At 46.2% G+C, this 22049-nt stretch overlaps 2 protein-coding genes across 13 annotated transcripts in view; one reads left to right on the top strand and one right to left on the bottom strand.

Annotated features, from left to right (window-relative positions):
* Nucleotides 1-739: 739 nt before the first annotated feature.
* Nucleotides 740-13338, top strand: RAD52 (RAD52 homolog, DNA repair protein). The gene is made up of 12 exons (XM_068191756.1): nucleotides 740-815; nucleotides 966-1051; nucleotides 2374-2475; nucleotides 3046-3139; nucleotides 4528-4595; nucleotides 4833-4951; nucleotides 5038-5113; nucleotides 5980-6176; nucleotides 6383-6519; nucleotides 7127-7207; nucleotides 7730-7972; nucleotides 8208-13338. The coding sequence occupies exons 2-12, from the start codon at nucleotides 968-970 to the stop codon at nucleotides 8264-8266; spliced, it is 1260 nt and encodes a 419-aa protein (XP_068047857.1). The 5' UTR covers nucleotides 740-815; nucleotides 966-967; the 3' UTR covers nucleotides 8267-13338.
* The window catches only part of WNK1 (WNK lysine deficient protein kinase 1), a 99860-nt gene continuing 89011 nt past the window's right edge, over nucleotides 11201-22049 (bottom strand). For 7 of the 12 annotated variants that reach the window (XM_068191743.1, XM_068191748.1, XM_068191744.1 and 4 more), the window contains 5 exons: nucleotides 21156-21350; nucleotides 19858-19950; nucleotides 17492-17533; nucleotides 14293-14480; nucleotides 11201-14003 (listed from right to left, as the gene is read on the bottom strand). In XM_068191743.1, the coding sequence (XP_068047844.1) occupies nucleotides 13689-14003; nucleotides 14293-14480; nucleotides 17492-17533; nucleotides 19858-19950; nucleotides 21156-21350 (833 nt within the window). In that variant the 3' untranslated portion in view covers nucleotides 11201-13688. The remainder of the gene's footprint in view (nucleotides 14004-14292; nucleotides 14481-17491; nucleotides 17534-19857; nucleotides 19951-21155; nucleotides 21351-22049) is intronic. The other 5 variants (XM_068191747.1, XM_068191755.1, XM_068191745.1 and 2 more) reach the window with 4 other exon arrangements.

Below are 22049 nucleotides of genomic sequence, written 5' to 3'. Positions count from 1 at the left end.
GGACCAGAGAGGAATAATTCTAGCCAACCAATATTAAGGAGAATTTTAGCTAAACTTGGCATAATTGCCAGTGCTCACATTTGCCAAGGAAACAACCAGTATCCTTTTTCTGAAAATTGTTTGCCAAGTCCTCAATGAACTTTGGATTTCTTGTTTAGAGGCTGGAAAAACAACTTATTTCTAAAAGTGCCACACCTGGAATGCATGAACAAAGCAGAGTACTAGCCAGGTGCTGACTGACTGGCAAATCATGCTATCTGCGGAGGATTTTAGGCTTTCTCAAACTGTTTTGACATCTCCAGCTCTCTTGTATGTCTGATTTTGTCTTGTATTTGTATTGCCTACAAAGGTCTGAGTGCTGGGCTATCAGTTGTGCTCAGCACTAGCGCAAATACAATAAAAGATTATCTCTGCGGGTTATTTGGGAGTGCTGCTACAGCCCCTGGCACAGCTGGGTCCACAATCTCCCCAGGCCCGCTGCTCCAGAGCAGGGGGAAGTGGCCGTGCAGTGCTGGGAAATGTTGGATACTGGCTGAGAAAAGGGTGCCATCTACTGAATTATTGGTACCACTTCTTACAGTTCTGACAGGTTCTGTGGTTTTCATCTCTGCATGGTTGGTTTATGTGGCACCATAAAACAGCAGGCAGAGTGATTACAGTCAAAACAGCAATCTAAAATAAAACTGACAAGTCAGGGTATAGCTGAGTAAAGTTGTCCCTACTTTTTATCAAAGTATTAATGGATATTGAAAGTGGTCCAGGAAGACAGTGCTGAAGAATCTGAAAGAGGGAATTCTTTTTCCTTCTCTGGCATGGTACAGTGCCTTCACATTTACCTAAAAGGAAAAATAAAACACATTTATAATTTTTTACCAGTGTGATATTTAGAATAAGCTTTTTGCCATGTCTTCATAGGGACTGTCAGTTCTGTCCTCTTCAGTCATTATATTTTCTCTCGTGTCTAGGGATGCCTGAGAGCCAGGGGAAGGACGGTGAGAGCTACAGCAGCCGCAGCTCCAACACTGGGGACTCAGTGGCTTCCTTCGGACAGGTCAGTTCCTTTTGCCCGGCAGGGAAGTGCAAGTTGCATGCTCACACTACTGGAAATCTGCTCTGCATGTTTATTTCCTTTTAAACTTGGGTACAGTAAGGCTGGAATCATGCTACACCCTACTGTACTTCACATTTTTTCTCTGCAATAGTCTTGGCATGCCTTGAGTTATAATAAATTGCTCTGGATTCTTCTCAAAAGGTTTTTACATCGTGTACCTTAAAAGTGGGTCTCATTTTATTCTCTCTTATTCCCAGATGGCCTGAGTCATGCTTACACGTATTCTCAGTACAGGTTCAGAAAAGCCAACTACCCTGAGCTATTAAAAAATAATTTTGAAATGTTGTAAAATAATTTGAAAAAAGAAAACTGTATCTAGACCGAGCAGAGCTTTTGGTGGTGAGTTCTCCATGATAGGCATTTTTACACAGTTCCTGAATGTGGCACAAGCTTGTATTTTCTCTTTTTCCTTATTCTTTTTGGTTACAGGCTTGCATTCTAGAGTCAGAAAAAGATAACATTTTTACTGTTCCGGTTAAATAGAACTAAATACAAATTAGAGTGGTTTGTCAGGAGTTGGAATTTATATGGCACAAAGACACACTATATGATTCTGTGTTCTGCTGAATTGTTAGGGCAGCCAGTACATGCATACACAATATTTATTATTTCAGTGGTGAAACCTCTGTTCTGTCCCACTTCAGGCCATAACAACTCAAGCTTTTTATTTCTCAAACCCTTAAACATACATTTAGGCTTTGCTGCATTTTGTAAATTGGATTTCTACTAAGAAAAACCTAAACTTAAAACACTTTAGGCTTCCCATGATGCTGGTATTCTCCAGTGATACCAGTGATGCTGGAATTACCCAAAGAAATTGGATAACTCAAGAAATTCCTATTCTGACTGCTTTCCTGAGCTGCTGTCCTCCCTGCCCTGGTGACACGTGGCAGTGGTGTATGCTTAATCTTCAGTTTTATTGGAGTCTTTAAATCCAATTTTCTTGTTGATCACAGAGATACTATGTTTTGGTTTTGAGCAGTAATACAGAAATTTATATGTGTGTTTGTGGTTAGGATTATTAATGAAAAAGAATTGCTGCAGCTCAGTAACGAATGCCTGTATCTATCCAGAGCAAGCTGAAAAAAGAACGGTCTAATGCACGTACCTACCCTGAGGTGTTTCCTTGCCTGTGCATGATCCCAGTTTCAAAAACTGGAGCATGCACATGTTGGAAGGACTGGGATAAAGCAGTGCTATTAGGAGAAGAGGGGAAGCTAAAACAGGGAGGGTGAGGTGTGTGTTGTCTTGTTTTTGCCCAGTATCAATACACAGCCAGCGAGTATCGGGCTATTCAGCATGCTCTGCGTCAGAGGCTGGGCCCAGACTACATCAGCAGCCGGCAGGCAGGAGGAGGGCAAAAGGTAGGAACAAACATCATGTTTCAACTCAATTTTTCCCAGGAAAACTAGGGTTTCCATTGTTACAATATTCCTTTTTTTGAAGTTAATTTTCCTCTAGTAGTTTAATATGCAGATATGAATGCAAAGTGAGCATCGCATAAGTTCTGGCTTTTATTGAGCCACAGATTTTCCTTTTACACTTAAAAAGAGACTTATTTTTTCAGTGCTTCATCCTTTACAATGGAATATTTATCTATTTGTGCAACACTGAGATGTTTTCCCTATTTTCTCCCAGAATTGGATTATATGAAACATTATATAACAGTGGCTGCATTTACCACTGTGCCTTCTGTTGATTAAGTCATATTTGATTTTATATTAATCCCCTCCACATTTGCTGGAAGAGAGTGCACCTGAAGCTGCACCATCAGTCTTTTATTCACATTATCTGAACCTTGAACTTAGCTGTGTTTCCTCAGTGTAAGATGGTATGTGTAATCTCTGTTAAAAATAAAGTGTGCAGAGATGTGTGCACAAGGTTATGTATTTATATATATATATATATTTATGTGTATGTGCTCTTCTTTTCAGGTGTGTTACATTGAGGGTCACAAGGTCATCAGTCTGGCCAATGAAATGTTTGGCTTCAATGGCTGGGCTCACTCAGTCACTCAGCAGAATGTTGGTAAGGGTCTCTTGGGGGCAAAGAAGTCTTTACTCCCTCTTGTTTCCTTGTGAAGGAAAATTCTCTCAGATAAGGGCCAGGGTTTCCATCACAGAACATGGCTGGAAGGCACCCCCAGGGATCACTGAGTCCAGCTCCTGGCCCTGCGCAGGACATTCCCACCATCACACCGTGCACCCGAGAGCGTTGTCCAAACGCTCCTTGAGCTCTGGCAGGCTGCTGCCGTGCCCACTGCCCTGGGGAGCTGCTCCAGTGCCCAACCACCCTCTGGGGGAAAAAAAACTTTTCCTGATACCCAACCTAAACCTGCGCTGGCACAGCTCCAGGCCATTCCCTCGGGTCCTGTCACTGTCACCAGGGAGAAAAGATCCGTGCCTGACTCCCTCTTCCCCTCACAAGGAAGTCTAACTGCAGTGAGGTCTCCCCTCAGCCTCCTCCAGGCTGAACAGACCAAGAGATCTCAGCTGCTACAACTTCATCGCTTCAAAGCACCTGGGCAGAGGCATGAGCAACTTCCAAGTGTCTTAACAGTTAGTAAAAATTAGAGAAATTGAATAATAATGGAGCTTCTGTTTTCATTTTAGATCTGTCATTGTCATTATTCTGAGTGTGTTTATGATTATTCTTGAGCTGTTCTAATCAAGTCTCTGATCTCTCTGGGTACACTCAGTCAAGAGTAATTACAATTAAACTATTTAACACTCAACAGTCCTAAGCCAACTTTCATACTCACCTGTAATTTTTAGAATATCAACTAACCAGTTGATATTCTCAGTGAATATTACCCTAATCCTTAGGGACCCATGTTTTTGTGCAGATTTCTCTTCTAGCTAATACTCAGTACTGAGGTTTTTACAACAGAAAACTTCGAGAAAAATTTTCAACTATAACATATTCAGGTGATCTTAAAGCTCCAGCCTCTTCCATGCTGATAGCTGAAATAGTACCTGCCAGAGGAGTGTTGTTCTGGTTTGCAGATCTGCTGTGCTTATGCTGAAGACTGGTTGTTGAAGTAGGTCAAAGCAGCAGCTTAAATTACCTTCTTCCTTCGCCCCCACCTTCAGAAATCTTTTCTTAACTCAGGCTGGTAGATTCTAGAAATAGAACAACTTACTTCATTGCTTTCTATCTGTTCTGCACCACGGTTTTCTTTCCCGTTTTTCAGTCAAGAAAGGACTGACATCCTTCAAACTTCTACCTTTCTCAGATAATGCCTTTATTAGTCGTTCCTTAGAAATTCAGGCTTTCTATCCGTGATAAAACCTTGTGCAAATTATTTGCAACCTGCAGACTTCTACTAGATCATAAGAAAGAAATTACTTTCATAGACAACAGTTGCTTTTCCAGTATTGTTTTTATACAGTAACACTTAAAATATCTCGTTCCAGACTTTGTTGACCTCAACAATGGCAGGTTCTACGTGGGTGTCTGTGCTTTTGTGAAAGTTCAGCTCAAGGTAAATTGGTTTTTTTGTTGGCTCTAACTGTAGCTGAGCAATTGCCTGGAGCTGTGAATCAAAAGTCCTTGCACGGGTCAGAGCACAGTCCTTGGGTACTGCCCTGCATTAGGGAACCTGCTGGTGTCCTAAACATTGACCTTGCTGTGGAACAAACAGCCAAGAGCAAGTAACCAGGTTTGGGAGAGCACAGCACCAGCATGTAGAAATCCTCTTATCTTTGAAATTGTACTGCAGGATGGGTCATACCATGAAGATGTGGGATATGGAGTCAGTGAAGGCCTGAAGTCTAAAGCCTTATCCTTAGAAAAGGCAAGAAAGGAGGCAGTAACAGATGGACTGAAGAGAGCACTTAAGTAAGTGAAGAGCAGCACTTGTACATTTTCAGAAGTTCTGTGGGAATAAAGGGTTTTCAGTCACAGCGAGCCCTCTTGTTTCTCAGGTGCTTTGGCAATGCCCTTGGGAACTGCATCCTGGACAAGGACTACCTGCGGGCCGTGAACAAGCTTCCCCGGCAGGTGCAGTACGGGGGCTGTCAGAGCCCCCACCGCCCCTGCAGCCACAGAGCTTATCAGTGGTGCTATCAGTGCATCTCATTCCTGAGGGCTCCTGAGACCAACAGCCTTCCTAACAAACAGCTCACACACACAAAGCAGGGTGTTCCTGAAGTGGCACCTCAGGAACCACCATGGATCCTGCCTGCTCCTGCTGTGCACCAGCTGGGGGCAGTGACCTGCCTTGTGGAAGGAGGGAAGAGGAAGCCTTCTGCAACCACTGATCCGTGGACTTTGATAGCAAAGCTGCCTTCAATCACAGTAGGACTTGCCAAACTCTGCTAGAGGCCTAGAGCTGCAAGGCAGTCCTGTCAAACACTGTAGGAGCACATCCAAAGTGACACCTCACAAGGTGAAGATGGCCCAGGTCTCTGGTTTGCCAGGGTCATCATCTGTTAGAGGCACTGCCACAAACTTGTAAGATGACAGAGCCAAAACATCCAGTCTTTAATAAACAGGAATGCTGTACCTTCCTCAGAACTCAGTAAAGATTGGCCTTGCTCTACAGCACAAGCAGGAAAATGGACTGGTAAAACAAACTCACTCAGCAACAGCCTTGTGGGGCTGTGAGAAGCTGTAAAATCCTGTTCTCATTTGCAGATCAGTGTGGGGAGACCTCACCATCTGCCCTGCAGCACTGAACAACTAAACCAACACAAAGTCACAGGAATTCAGTGGTTAACTGACTGAACTACTGGGTACTGAAAGAGCATTTCACATTCCTGACTTACTGTTCGGCTTAGAGCGAACAAAATAGATTTTTAACCAGTGCTTATTTCATTAAGTTGATGATAGAAATTTCTGAGCCTTTTCTTTTTCTCCTTGACCAGGTACCCTCTGAGTTAGACCTGGTCAAAGCTAAAATACAGGACTATGAGCCTGAAATAGAGAATGCAAGATACAGCAGCTATGTGGAAAGGCAGAACGCAGCAGGGAGACAGCACTGTGAGGTGACACCTGGCTGTAAGACTGGGCAGACTGAGGCTGCTGTTGTGACAGCAGATCAGAAACAGCCCAACGCTCCCAGGTGAGACTGCTGTTACAAATGTATTTTTTAAGCTGTATTAGAAGTTATTGGGCCTTCTAAAACATGTAGACAGCTCAATTCCAAAGATGCCATAAAGCACTAGTTCAGTGGATTTTCTTTATTGTTATTTCTTAATGAATTTTTTTCTTCACAAAATGTAATTGCTGAGGTCTTGTTTAACTTTGTGTTTCTGGGTGGGAGAACAGAAGCACAGACTCCTTGGCCATGGAGTGTGATGCCACTTACCAGAGGAAACTGCGCCAGAAGCGGCTGCAGCAGCAGTTCCGGGAGCAGATGGAGAAAAAGCAGCAGGTCCCAGGAGTTACTCCCAGCAGCAAACAGGGTGAGAAGTGGCAATCAAACCTGGCACTTTCCATGAGAGCTGCTGGCAGCCACAGGCTACCCCACAGTACAGGAGCCTGGCCAGCTTCATGTGCTGTTGTGCTGTGCCGTCGACACACCTTTGAGGCCAAAGGCAGGAGCATTATCATATATTCCCCCTCTGTGTCCCAAAAGTGTCAGGAATGTCAGCTCCGAACCTGCATCATTAAATCTGCAGCTTTCCAGCCACCCTAAAACAGCTGTTGCCAGCACCATTAACCTGCTGCATCCAGCTGAGGCTGCAGCACTTGGCTGTGGTAGCTGCAAGCAAACAGATAGCGCCCGAGCTACTGATACTTTGCCCTTGGCTCATGGGGAAGCCTGGGGCCATGTGGCAGCAGGAACGTGGCGATGGACAGGCTAAGACCCACGTTGAAGTAGCACAGTTCCTCATCAGATGTCATCAGGTACAGAATGTTACTTCCCACGTTCTGCTTCCAAGCCTTAGCCGGCTCTAGGACAAAAGAGGGTACCTGGTGGTAGTGCTGGCTTCGTGCTCTGCTAAGAAGGAGTCAAAAGGTGTATCTGTATTTCTGGTGTTAATCTCTTCCTGTGGTGCCTCCTTGCAGCAAATTCCAATGCTCCTGTGAAGCACGGCACTGCGGCAGAAGTGCAACAGGAGCTGGCGATAGAAGAGGAGTTCTTTGCAGGTCAGCCAAAGAGTGATGAGTAATAAAGTGTTAAATCATTGGCATTTAAACCAGGTTAATTCAGAATACAGTGTAAGGGTAAAAGCTCTGAAGGATTGGGGTAACAGAAGTGTGAGTGTGATTCTGACCTTAACAATACAAACTTTGCCTGAGTGGCAGGGAGAGGATGTTCATCTCTATGGGGGGTTTCACTTAGGCTCTTCAGTAGAGTTGTACACCTGTTTGATAAATCCTTTTCCTGAGGTGATACTGCACAATACAGAACCTGGGGGGTGGAGGGGGGGGATTTGGGGTGTGTCTTTTCTCAATAAAACCGTGGCTATTTTGGTGCACACTGTGGTGCCTGCACTTTGCTTAAGGGCACAAGGGTCAGGACCCTGCTGCACACTGATGTAAGAGATGCTTTACAGTTTAAATTTTACAGTGGTCACTGCTTGTAGGAGAAGAATGTGCTGGTCTTGCAGCTACTGCCATTCCTGTAGTACAGTACTGTGTCATGGATCCCCTTCTCATTCCTTCCAGATGATCCTGAACTTTGGGACATTTCCTTGGAGAGCACTGACCTAAAGGTAACGGGTGCCAAAATATCAGAGCCCTCACCAGCTGCTCACCAGGCACCTGAGACACCCCGTGGCCATCAGCAGATGAGCACTCGCTGCAGGACACCCCACAGAGGGACCCAGCACAAAGCTGCTGCCAGGCTGGCACAGCTGCAGCCCCCTGCTGCAGCCCCCAGCACCAGCTGTGCCCACCAGCACACCCCAGGTACGTGCTGCCACAAGCGACTGAGCTCTGGCTTCACAGGGGCTCTTGGGAAATTGGGAAAGTCCGGTGGGAGAAACATTCCTTTCTTTTGGACCTGGCTGCAGAAGCTGGGACAGTGGTCTTGGAAAACTGTTTTTTTTTCCATCCTACTGTCCTATAAAGGAAGAGTTAGAAAAAGAATTGAGGAACATACTTAGAAAAAATGTCCATTTCTCACTTTCTCCCTGTGTGGCAGGGTACAGCCCCCTCAGGAGAAGTCAGAGCTTGAAGAAAAGGAGACTGGAACCTACGTGAGGCACCCAAATGGATCTGTGCCTCTGTCATGGATTACATCACAAGGCTGCAGCTGGCTTTCCAAATTGTGTCACATGGACTCTGCTGTACATTATAGTGAAGCAACAGAGAAGAACTTCATGTACTCTTAGGTTATTATGTATTTCAGATGCCTTTTCTATAACCATGCCATTATTTGTGCTGCTGCAGCACGAGACTTGTGGCCATGTTACAAGTGGATATTACCTGTAAATTGCCTGAAGCAGTAACAGAATGGATTGTTAAAAATGAGATGCAGTTCACAGCTTGTCTCTGCCTCAGTGCTGCATTCCAGCACAGAGGCGAGAGGTTTTCAGTATGTCGGGGCGGTTGTGGCCAGGGGACAGAAGGTACAAGCTATGGCTGCGCACCCGGCCGGGCCGGGGGTGACACTGGCGGTGTCTGAGGTGCAGCCCCGCCCTTTGCCCCATGGCTGCGTGGCCGGGGCACAGCCCCTCGCTCCTGTTCCCGTCCCCGAGCCGCTTCCCTGCAGTCCGTGCAGCGGCAGCACCCCCGGCTGTTCCCGTGTCCTCCTCTGGAACACGAATGGGAGCCGAACTGCTGTTTTTAAATAAGCTTTCAATACAGAAATTGCCCCTTTCAGTACAGAAATAAACATTAATTTAAAAAACAAACCCCGCCGGGAGCCGTTCGTGCCTCTCTGCCCTGCCAGCACTTCCACCTGGTGCCCTGCTGAACAGCCTCGAAGGAGGCACCAGGTTCCAAAGCGGAAGGGGCAGCGCTGCTCCTGCACAGCCTCCTTTGCTTTAGGGTGGGCAAACAGAAACCGCAAAGGGGCTCACAGGTTACAGCAAAGCCAAAAGCTGGTTGGAATCGGGTCAGAATCCATCTGTCCAGTTAGCAGGCCAAAGGAAGAATGTCTAAGCAGTAGTGGAAGAATACTGCCTTACCCATTTCGAGCAGCTCCGTGCAGGAGAGGGAGGAGTTCCAGGCTGGCCTGTTCTGTTCCCGTGCAGTGCAGCTGCACTTCCAGGCAGCACCACGGCAGAGCTCAGGCCAGCGGCCCCGTGCTGGCAGCGCTGCTCCTGCGCCAGGAGTGGTGTCACTGTCCCCAGGTGTCCATGGGGGGAGCCTGGTACTGCAGCGCTGGAGGCAAGGAGAATGATGCCACATGACTGGAAGCTAGAGCTGAACCAGGAAAATTTACACAAACTCTGGGATTAGTCCAACCCTGAAATCAATTTCAGGCTTCAAACAGGACCTACTCCCACTGTTTGCCTCACTGCTCTAACTGTAAAGACATTTGGAATATTCAGCATTTATTCCCCTTCCTCCTACTCTGCCTTCATCACTTTATCAGTCCTTTTCCCTTAAAAGATCCTTTACTATCCTCTTACCTCCTGAACAGGACGAAGGACGGGAATTGACTCCAGTGTGGAAAGACAGGACAAGCCGTAATTTACGGTTCTAGATTACATCTAGAAAACAGTTCCACGTTTCACCGTACTTGCTTCTGGCCAATTCAGTGCTGCCTTCAGAACGGCTCCGGGAAGAAGCACATTCCACATGTTTGAGTCATGCCCTCGCTGTTGAAACCATATACCTGCTAGGAAGGGAGCACGCAGACATTCCAAATTACTGAATTCAAAGCTATTCCAAACTTATACAATGAAAAAAATCAGAAGTCTGTAACAAAAATGGAACGGCCTCAGCTTCCTTGGCTCTGGAAATAGTGCAAATATAGCTATGCCTCCTCTGACAAAGTCACTGCAATGAGTCTCTTGGGATTGGTCCCGTTGGAAAGGGCAGGAAAACTTATACTGGGAGCTTTTTTTCCCCTTCAAGGCTTACGCAGCATGACTCATAACAGAAGCTGTTCTTAAAATGGAAAGAAATGCAGTAGCAATTAGCGTTTAGAAATACCAAATTCCTCCTTGTGAGAAACGACGCTAACTTTTAGAATTTCAAAGGTTTATTAAACCTTAACAAAAATACAACAAAGGACCAAACAAGGAGAAATTACAGCACCAGGAGTCTCCGCGACCAGCAGCCACGTGCTCCTCTACAAAATGGATGCTCTGCCTTTTATAACCTCAGCCCCTCCCAAAGTTTTGTCAGTCAGCTCCTTCTCTGCCGTCCGCTGGTGGAGATCACTTTCTCACATCTTGATTGGAGCTCAGGTATGTCACGCCACAGCTCCTGGTGATAAGCCGGGCCTCCCCAAATGCCCAGACTACCGAGGCTATCTTCTGCTCCTGACCCTTACAGTCCCAATGCGAGGGCTCAGTTCCTGTTACTGAGGTCGCTAAGAGTCCCTTCTCCCAGCCCTGCAGGATGGGAGCACATCCCTGCTCACATCCAGCCCAGAGGAGCAGGCAGGGGGGCAGCACAGAAGGGCGCTTGGGACACCCTGCTCACGCTCCAGTGCCAAAAGCAAGCACAGGAGCCGCGCCTGACACGCCCTCCCTCAACCTCAGCTTCCACAGGGACAGCCACCAGGTAATGTCGGCCGCAGCTGCGCGCATTTGGCAACTCGGTGACGTCCCCAGCTATAAAAGCAGTGACTGATCTGTTCTCCTGCCTCACGCCACTCCCCTTCTCAAGATCCATTTAGGAATTACTCTTTGCAGTACTTTCTTTCAGAGTATCCTGTTAAAGGCCAAAGGCTCGTGACTGGTCACTGCTTTTGAGCAGTTAAAGTCCTCATTAAATTTGGTTTCTTGTATTTCCTGTGACAAACTGGTAAATTGAGTAGCAGTTACATCACTGCAGGACCAGGACAGAGGGGCTGGAACCTTATGTTCCACAAGAAAACCCACAGCTCAACCAAAGCAGGTTCGGTTTATTTGAATGGCTTCATTCCATATTCTACAAAGGTAACGAACTGCAGCATGGGGCACAGTCACACGAGAAGGGTTCAGTGCAAAACACAACTAACTGCGGCCAGGGAAGCCCAAAGTTTCAATTAATTTTATTTTTTTTATTTTTATTTTTTTACAGTGTACATTGTTAAATAATGTAAAGAAAACGCTTGTAATTCAGAAACAGATTTTATGTGGAAAAAGATACTCAAAGTGTAATATTAAACAAAATAATTTAACAGTTCAGTAGCATTAGTTTATTCCTCTAGACTTCAGTTATTCATCCACAGGAGGAGAGGGAGGGAGAAAAAAAAATCAATGGTAAATAAAACCAGTTCTTAACATTAAGTGAAAAAACGACCTCAAACTTATTAGATCAAATTTAAATAACCACGTGCTGCATCCAGCTGACCAGTTCCTCTGCCACAAATACTGCCCTTGCCTCATTACTGCCTCAGCTCTGTCCCCGCCGCCGTTTCCCTGGGTGTGCTCAAGAGCCTCTCCCCTGCATCCATCCTTTCAGAGGTTCCCAGCTGGCCTCAGCCCTGGCTCGCTGCTCTCCTGCTCCCCTCTGAGCCTCCCCTGTCCTCCCGGCGCTTCAGCCTGAGCCTGTCGCACAGAACGCCCCGGCCCTGGCCCGGAGCCGCTCCTCCCCAGCCTGTGCCCGCCCTGCTGCCAGAGCTGCTGCTGACCAAGGGACAGGAACAGAGAGCATCTCGCAGGTTTCTTTGTGAAAATGAAAGCGTGAGAACATCTGCAGACATAAAAACTCCCTATTAAGGCCCCAGCAGGGAACAGCGCTCCGAGATCAAAATAAACGTGGACAGTTAACACCCCTGTGATGCACCAGCCTCCGGGACACCGACGACCTGCTGCCAAGCACCAGGAAGCTACACCCTCATCCACCACAGCTTCTTGCAGCACTACATAAATACTGGCTGGTATTATTTGGACTTTGAAGAGGAAACCAGTATTTCTTGAACACAAAAAGGGAGAATGACCAAAGCAGAAGATACAGTACAGATACTAAGAGGTGACAAGTGACAGACAGTGACAGGCCTGGTACCAGCTTGAAATTTGTTAAAAGTGAACAAAATTCTAAATCCTCCAAGTAAGACAGAGGAAACTTCTTGATGCCGGCTGCTTCAAGTACATCCATTGCCGGCAATGGACGTTGTACCAGGACAGTCTGTTCCTGGCTTAAATGAATTTTACCAAAAAAAAAAAGTAAGAAAAGCAATCCCAGCAGACAAGCCCAAGCCAACGAGCAATGGCACTTCTCCCTCAAGTCACATCCTGACCAAACACCTTTACCACTTCACAGCTGGAGTCAAACTGCATCTTAAGTTGGGCCTTTCCCAAAGATGCACATTCTCCCCATCCTCTCTCCGATTCTGACCCAGTCTCCTGCCTCCAGAGCCAATATTGGTTAAGTCTCGTTGTAGCTTCACCTGCATCCCTCCGTCCCAGCCCACCTGCCCCCTGTCACCCCACACCTTCAGCTCTGCCCACCTGGATAAGTTTTCCCACACACAGAACTGCTCTGACCCACAGCCTCGGTGACCTCCCTTCCACGCTCCTGCTCCAACGTCCCGGGCGCTGGGCACAACCATCCTGCCCTCGACTTGCCCTCTGCCCACCTGGGCTCTGCTGGGAAGACGACGCTAAACTGCAGAAGCAAGAGAAGTCCAAGGCACTAAAATATCCAGCAAGCATACTGGGAGAACAGACAAGTATTCAAGTACATTAATTTATACAATTTTACATTCACATTTATTTATCTAATACAATGAAAATACAAAGGAAAAAGTTAAAGTGTCTCCAATAAGTATAAGGATATAGCTAGCTTTTTTTCCCATTTTTTCTTTTTAACTTTTTTAACCCTCTATATTCCACTCATTTTTAAACTACTGTTGTCCAACAACATTTATATAATCACAGTGTTTCCACATCAAAACTGATGGTAAGTACATGTCCGCAGGGAACTTTAAAATTTTTTTTTAACAATTTAAATTGCTCTAATGCTGCAGTCAAAGCTGTTAATATCTTACTTAAAGCAGTAATGACCTATCAAGCACGGGCTGCACCACAAGTCCATTCGTGTGCCCCACCATTTCAGAGCCAGATACTATTGACTGGGGAGAGGGAGAGGAGGGGAATTTTGACAGCTTTTTCCGGATCTTGGTTCTTCAGGAAGAGGCGAGAAGCATGCTAAAGCCTCATGCTAGGGTTCAGCTCTCCCACCTCCACACGTGTGGATTCAGCCCCCAACCAGAAATATTTACCAGCAAGACTGTGTGAACTGACCCCCTGGCTTCTGCTCACAGCTCTCATTCCACACAAGAGCAGCCCCCCTCGGTGAAAAGCACTGTCCCATCACAAGGATGCTGATCATCCTCCTCCCCCTTCCAAGTGTGTGGGGAAACTCCCGCTACAGAGAGTTGACAGCAATGGTTGGAAAAGAGAAATTCATTCCCAGTCTGGCAAGCTACCAGTTCATTGCAGCACTAGTAGTGATAAGGGCCCCATCTCCCTCCCCATGTCCTGTCCCGAGGTGTAGCCAGCAGGGTCTCTGGGCACGGCTAAGTGGTCCGCAGGTTGGAGCCTGGAGGGTTGCTGACAGACTTTTGCAAATTGCTGATGTTGAAGCTTTGCAAAGACGTGGCACCCACGGGCTGGAACTGGCCGAGCTGTGGCGGTGCTGGCCCCCCTGCCCCGCTCCAGGGCGGGGGGAAGGACGCTGCTGGGTAACCGTACTGCTGCGGGGGACACATGGCCTTGCTGAAGGGACCTAAAGAGGTAGCTGATGCTGCAGGGATGGGTGTAGCACCCAGGGAAGATGTCATAGAGATACAGAGCTGACCTGGTGCCGAGAATTTTCTTGCCATTCCAGGGCCCTGAAAGGTAATCCAACCACCAAGAGAACTTTAACCGTGTAACTTTAAAAACCACCGGTCCACCCCTTGGTCTACAATCCACTCCCAATGGGTATTTACAGCACCAGCCCGTGGCCCTCCCCTTTAGTCTTCCCCTTCCCTTCTAGAGCAGGCGGTACATCCTCCACGTGAAGAGCCAGCCAGCAGTGGTCTAGAGCTGCTGCCCCAGCTCCGGCTACGTTTGAAACCCCAGGGAGACAGAAGGACACCCACGGCTTCTCACCACACCCCCTCACAGGTCACACCTCACCTCGTAGCTGCTGTGCCCTTTGCCAACTTTCTTGCCAGACAGGTTCATGGCGTCCCGAGCCCAGTTATCCACCAGCTTGTGCAGGTCATCTGTGAAGGTGCCCTTGCGGCTCGAGGCGATGGCCGTGGGCTGGGTCTGGGGAGCCTGGCTGTTCACTGCAGCCCCCACTGTGTTGGTGCTGCTGGTCCCTACAAACACAAACACAGCCATCACAACTTGGCTCAGCGCTGGCCCGTCTCTAGTGCATTCAGTAACTGTGGTAATGGCACACCAAGAGTTAAAATGCCATGCAAATTAATTCTGAGTTTCAGTTCCAGGACACGCTGAAGTGGGAACTGCAAGGACTCCTACAGGCATTTTCTCAGATAGGTTTACTTTGCAAGAAGTGCTGCAAATGGTCATCCTAAGAGGGGAGTGGTAGTAGCCTACAGTCTTTGTAGAAGGAAAAGGACATTAGATTTCAGCACTGAATGATAGTACAGGCACGTCGGTCTCTCATCCCGCACCTCTACTGGTACAGGTCAATTCCATCTTGGAAGGGAATGCTGGATGCTGAATAAGGAGCAGTAAAATCAGCATCGCCAGCTGCTCTGTAGCGAATTATCTCCACTTTGTGAAATGAAGAGAAAAAAATTCACCCAGTTCACAAAAAAAAAAAAAAAAAAGAAAAAAAAAGCAGCCCCAGGCAGAAACAGCAGCTGTTGTTTCCCATAGCTGCCATACTTATGTTCTTGAGGATAACCAAATGGGACTGCGTTCATCCACCAAACGGCCAGGATCTGCAGGGAAGGTCTGCACTGCATTAAGTTTTGTTTTTTGCCTCTAAAAGCTTTTTTTTACCATTATGTTCAGATTTCCTAAGTCAGAAGAATAAGCATTTGAGGTACAATCAACTAATACAGCTTAAAGAAGGCAGAAGTGAGGGCATTCCTCAGACAAACTGACAGGTTTCTCTTTTCACTATAAGAACACAAAACCCCTTCACATAAATTCCAGGTTTCAGTTCTGCTAGAAAACTTGCTAAACATTATCCTGTGGGGGGGGAAACAACCTAGAAGCTTTGTTTTGGACAGCCTTCCTATGCCGTTCATATTTATAAACAAGCAACTGCACTCCAATCTAGGTTTTTAAAAGGCAGACCTCATAACACAAAGCAAAGAAATAATGTATTGCCTAGGATCTGAAATTCCCAGCAGTATTGCAAAGTTTGTAAATCCTCATTTACAGCTGTGGAAGTGCCAGTTAACCACTAGAGCAGACCCAACAACAAAATCAGCATCAGCAGGGCTAAAGACAGCACTGCTTGCAAACACTCATCCTCACCTATTCCTGAAGTTCCTCAAATATTTCTACTTGCTCCCTCAGGAGACTGCACCTGGGAAATCCATGAAAACCTGAGTTTATGGCAGGCATTTCTGAAGGGAAGCCATTTAGAGGTGGATCACAGAAATGCCAGCAATGAACATCACGTCTCTACTGCAAAGGCCAAATGACAGAATCACTGTTTCTTGCCTGGCAGTTCCTTCATCTGTCCCACTTTCCCTGGCCATCAGCCACATTCCTTGCCACCACTGTATCAAAGAAAGAACTGGTTCCAAACCCCTGCAGGAATGTTTCGTACTGAGGAGTGGATTAGGAAGGTGACATACTTACTATGCAGGACAAATAAAGTGTTACTGCCTCTAGTAGTGCTGAGGAGGGAAGGAAGGACACAGATTCATCCCACCAGTTCCAGCTCAAGCATGGAAGTGGCTCCTGGGCTGGGTGCCCACAGGAGTTGTTAGTGGGGGCAGACACACGCGAGAACACGCGGCAAGGGAAGAAGAAGGTTCCCTGAGCAGGGAGTGTGGCTGCAGCACTGGTGGAGAGGAGCAGGGACACACTGGGTGGTGCAGGGAAAGTCTGCAGTGAAATAACATGAACCTTAAGCATGCATCATGTGGGAAGGGCTCTGGATACAGTAATTTAATAAGAGTAATGATGTGAAAGGTAAAGTTAAATACAAATGAGGCAAAAGCAAGGAAGAGGTACTTGGGGGAGGGGGAACACTGCCAAAACCAGTAATAATCACATTCCACCATGAGGGTCCATGCAGGAATTGACACACTTGCTCTCATCCTCTTCAGAATGGCCAGCATCCACTTGTGCTATTTCACATTTCCACTTGAATCACTAAGTACTCTGGATCCTGGACCTACACCAGAGAGCTTCCTCAGATTATGGAAGGGGGAGAGTTAATCAAGGCATATACTATAGCACATCCAGCTGAAGAGATAAAAGATCCCTTAGGGAAGTTTAAGAGTTTTCCAGAGAACTAGATTGGTTCAAGGTGACAAAGGCTGCCAGAGCTTTGTCTCCCAAAGTGACTTTGTCAGAGAGCTCCCGTCTCAGGTCAAAGACATACCAGCCTACAGCATCAGAGCTGAGCTCTCACCTAAGGTCCATTTAAAACTGACTTCTCAGGAATTCTACATTTGAGCTCTGACACACTCACTTTCTGCAAAAACTGCCATCCAGAAGAGGCTGAAAAGCAAGTGCTTCAACTTGTAGCATTCATGGAAACAATCCCCACATTCCTGCTCGGTCACAGCAGCCATCCCCAGTTCTGCTCTGACATGAGGGACCTGAAGTGAAACAGGCTCTCTCTCTCCAGCCCACTACCTATAATGCCTTAATTCTGCTCTTGGATTTTTTTTCCCCCATAAACCACAGTCAAATGACACCTTAAAACAGTCTTAAATGACACGTGTACACACAGGCTTTTGTGCACATCTCTTGCTTTGGGAGACACACTGGAGCTCTCTGATGGCTTACTCTTAGGCTTTTAAAACGTTGGAGGAGTGTCTGCCATTGGATCCATCACTGAGGTGATAAGCCCCCTCAAATCCCAAACGGAGCAGCTGCTCTGAGTACAACTCTGAGTACAGCATTACAACGAGCAACTGACCCTGATGTCGCTCTCATTAGCGAGAGCAGAGCTCCCAGGGAAGGGGAGGTTATGCCTGCCTCCACCTGGCTGCAAGAGCAGCACCAGACTAGTCAATATACTAAGGACAGAGCACACATTGGAAGGCATAACACAGACAGACAGATGCTGTGCTGGAGACAAGAGTCAGGGACATAAGGCTTCAGTGACCCGGAAAAGCTGATGAATAGATTTACAATCAGGAATTGGAGATAACAGAAATAAGATAATTACTACAGAGCTGGTTGCAAGGACAGACTTTTTTCACCATCTTCCCTGAAGCACAAAGAGAGAGTAATTTGTTAAAGATAAGAGAAACGGTGAGAAATGTTTAGTATCAGGAAACATAACAAAAAGCTTGGTGAGAAACAGAGGACACAGCACAGCAGGGCTTTAACAGTCACTACTGGGACATTCTAGACAAACTCAAAGACTCGTCTGACAGTTTCATCACAAAGAGAAGAGGCCCAGCCTCCTACATTTATTCTTCATCATTCCCAAACCATTGTGAAGAATGTCAGGAGACACTGAGGTCACAACTGTTATCAAACAGTCACAACTGTGGCTGTTATCACAGAAGGAAAAGCAAGTACATCTTCCATTTTTGCCAGGACGTAGGAAGCATTTTACAACTATCAAATTTCAACCAGCAACAAGTTTATTTGATAGGTCAAGTGCTTTTAGTTTGTCACCCTCTTTTCTCAGATGTGTAAAAACAGTTCAGACATTCCCTGCCAAGCTGTACCACTCTGTTTCTCCAGCTGCACAGTTAAAAGCATCAATCACTGCACTGTTTCCTCAACACCACTGATTCCAACCCAGGATCTTCTCCAGCTGCCGCTCTCCACAGCAGTCTGCAACAGCACTTCAAGGACAAGGCTCCAGGAAGGAAGCAGCCTGCAGCAAACCAGGTGCCAAGCCAAGCAGAGCCATGCCAAGTATTACCTGATTTTACAGGACAGCTACAACACTCTTTTCAAAAGGAAGCTGTTTCCCTTAGCATCAGTCCCAGAAGCCAGAGATACACATGCCAAAGGACTCTTATAGCCAGCTGATGGCCAATTTACAGCAAGCCTAGGCCTTGGTAGTAAATTATACTCTCATATATTCAGTTTGATGTCAATTCTAGAAACAGACTGGCTGTTCTTCATATTCCCTTCCCACAAAAAAGGACAGGCCAGACTAACAATTTTAAGTTAGCTTTGATAAGAATTTAACTTCTTCCAAGAAAGGAATGTTAAATCTTGATAGTGCAGATGTCAGTGCACATCTGCACATTAATATACACAGCTAAAACATTTAAAGCTGCTAAATTTGAAAAATTAAATCACTTTAGTGCTTAGATGCCCAATGCAGTGAAGTGGGTTAGAGTTAGTGCAAAACTGAACAGCCAGGAAGATGTTTCCCTCCTTCTGCCTCCCTTCCTTTCTCAGAAGATGGGGCTGGTTGCATTGCAGCTGTCTCTGCTGAAGGCCAGGCCCAGCTCCCACACACAGCTCTGGCTCAGCTGAGCCCCTGCCAAGCACAGCAAGACAGATGATGCAGATGTGTGGTACTGCCATGCAGTGCAGCAACCGGAGGGCTCCTGCCAGCACTCCAAACTTCCTCATATCATGTCATTCCAGAGGGTGGGAAACACATGTCAGACATTTAAAGGGTCCAGCCTGCAGAAGCAGTACAGGAGATATTGCAGCACTCCCAATAAAAAGCAACACACCAGCAGCCTTGGCTCAAGCAGATTGTTATTTCAGCCACATCAGAAGTTTGAGGCTCTCTTGTAAGTCTGGCCTAATGTAAGTACAAATGAGAGGATTCTGAAAAGACCTGCAAGCTAGCTTGTGAGCATTGACAGGATGTCTGAAAATGTCTATTTACCCACCTTTACTGCTACTCGTTTTACATTGAATATATCTCCAATTCACAGGAAAAACTTCTAAACCTAAGCCCATTAGTAGGTAAGGTTCTTTTGAGTTTGCCCGGAATTCTTCTCTAATTATTTTAAAACCCCTTTAAGACTTGGATCTTTAGCTAGCCATCTGTTAACGAACACAAGTTGCCACTACAAGCTGCCTACAGGTGGCATCAAAGCTCCGCACTGTCACCAGCTTTGGTGCTGAGAGCATGGGGACGCGCATCCAGCTTGTGCTGCAAGCACGCTGCCAGGGAGGGCAACACTCCCCCACCACTACTGAAGCGTCCGGCTAAGGGATAACCTGGAAAACAGATCTTCCTCACTCTTCCACTAGAAAGATTACCCCACTGCAAGTCTCATGTCACCTAACATATGCTGAAGCAAAATTACCAATGGACTTGCTAAGTCTCCCCAGTTTGTGTCATTTCACTGACCTGTCCTGAGAGTTTCCTCTCAAGGTTTAGAGAAAATGAGTGCTTGTTACAGCGAGTTTAACAGCAGAGAACACCTAACACGAGAACCCAAACTTCTAAAGGTGTGCTAAGAGCAGCTGAGCTGAGCCATGGGTTGGGAGGGAATACAAGGTGGCAGATGAGGATGGGCTGCGTGAGACAGATCAAGCAGCAGAAACAAAAACCAAAAAGACAAAACAAAAAACAGACAAGGAAGGAGTAAAGGTGTTACACACAAAGAGCCAAGCAGGGCGTACTCAGAAATCGGGTCCTCCTGCCACCAGGCTTGAAGGTCACTCTCTCAGATGCACAGTTAAACTTCGCACAGCCTGTGAGAAAACAAGAACAGGGAGAACATAGAAAGGAGAGGAGTGGAGACAGAACACCACTACAAGATGTTAGCAACTTGAAGTTGGAAGGGTGAAATGCAATCACGACACACAAGAATAAGTCTCAAAGTGTGGACCAAGGAGTACAGAGACAATATACGGAGTGAAGAGACTCCTTCCAGCACCTCCAGACATGAGGCCAAGTTTGCACTGCTACTCTCCAGGACATAACCCAACTATAAAGTTGTAATCTATATAGGAAAGCCAAATCCTGGCAAAAGTACCCAATTTTTAAATGGTACTGCACAACTCTGGATGCAGGAAGGTGAATCAAGAAGCTCCAAAATGCCTGAAACAGTTCCTAAAAAAAAACCTCTATAGAAAAATCTTCCTTAAAGTTCGTTTACATTTTCTGTATGCACTTCTTCAGTTTCAGCAAAAACACACATTAGAATTGATGTATTCAAACTATCTATGGCAAAGCTTTTCAAAAAAATGTGCAAAGGGAAAAAAACCTACAACAGCTAAGTTCAGATAAGTAATCATCCCCTAATGATAAGAAAAAAAAAGCCCTCCTTACTGAATAAATCAGAGCTGAACCTGAGAAATTATTTGATAACATACTAATAACAAGCAACCCACAACTTGAGAAACCTGAGTACCTGACCAATTTACTACTCCCACCATTTCATCCTCCTATACTGATTCTTCCTTCCAGGATAGTTCACAATTAAAGAACATGAGCCTTTTTTTACCTTTCACTGTTAAAAACTCCATTGACAGAAACAGCCAAACCAGCTAGGAAGTCTAAAAGGACTAAGACTCCAAGTCTTTGGAAACTTCCAACCATTTCAGTTATCTGTTAACATCAAACTTATTCTGCCCCTTCCTTGGTCTGACTTCCAACCCCTAATCTCATCAGTCTCTTTTCCTCTGAGCCAACACCTTTCCCAGGCCAGCAGAACTTTGCTGCCACCACCCCACTGCCCTCTCTTATGTTGTCCTTGGGGTTTCAGACCTTCAACCACCTCACACTTCACCTGAGTGAGAAGCTACAAATCCAGTTGCAAACAACATCCTTATCATCCTCCACACATAAGCTGGGGACCCCAGAGCTACTTTACACCAGGTATTAAAAATCAAGTGTCATGAAGTTAACCATTCATTTCCACTGCTAATTACACTAATTGCACTTGGAGTCTTACCTTGGCCTGGCGCCGAAAGGCTCGGTACCGAGAGGGCACCATCACTGGTGAAGGCAGAGTAGAGATTTTCACTGGAAGGTGAAGGTTTGAGGGGCTGTAACAAATGGTTCTGCCCAGTCTCTGGCACACTGCCAGGAGGATGAAGGGTCTGCTGAGGGGGCAAGACTGATGGCGCACTTTGAGCTGACAGGTTGCCTAGAGGAAAAAGGAAGGCAAAAAATTTTGGTTTCCATACATTTTTGAACCCGATCAAGCATGACAATCCAGGCAAGAGAATGAGAGGCAGGGGGAGAAAACTACTCCAGTTTCTGAGGAAGCAGTAAGACCAGAAAAATTCCACAGTTTTAAGACAACTCTGTGGTGGTGTAGGTGCCCACGGAGCTCCTCCATCACACAGCAAAAACAGAAATGAGCAGCCAGGGTGAGTGGATACAGAAATCTCAGCATGGCATGGAATTAACGAAGTGAATACGCAAGAAGCGGTATCAAATATTTCTGCTGGCACTGCTGGCCCTCCAATACTGTTAGCTCCTGCTACAGGATTAGAGAATCTCCAATTACCCAGAGAGTATCTGTCACCCACGTCACTCAATCAGCAAACAGAACTAGTTCCTGAGTTCTGTTTATTAGAAAAACGGTCTTAGTAAAAAAGGAAGCCTTGACAATTTGTAAGTACAACAAATCTGCAATTCCATGGAAAAAAGCCACTATTTTAATATCCATCAACTGTGAGTTTCTGCAGTGTAAGGACACTAGTAATATCATGCTTAAGTGGTACTAAATTAGAAAAAAAAAAAGTCTCTGCAGAGGACTAAAGAGATCAGACCCATTCTGCAATATCAGTTTCAGGAGGGAACAAGCAGAGTTTATCTTACAAAAACAAACTTTTCTGCC

The sequence above is a fragment of the Anomalospiza imberbis genome, chromosome 5, assembly GCF_031753505.1.
Source record: "Anomalospiza imberbis isolate Cuckoo-Finch-1a 21T00152 chromosome 5, ASM3175350v1, whole genome shotgun sequence".
Lineage (NCBI taxonomy): Eukaryota > Metazoa > Chordata > Aves > Passeriformes > Viduidae > Anomalospiza > Anomalospiza imberbis.
This window is presented reverse-complemented; position numbering and strand designations above follow the sequence as displayed.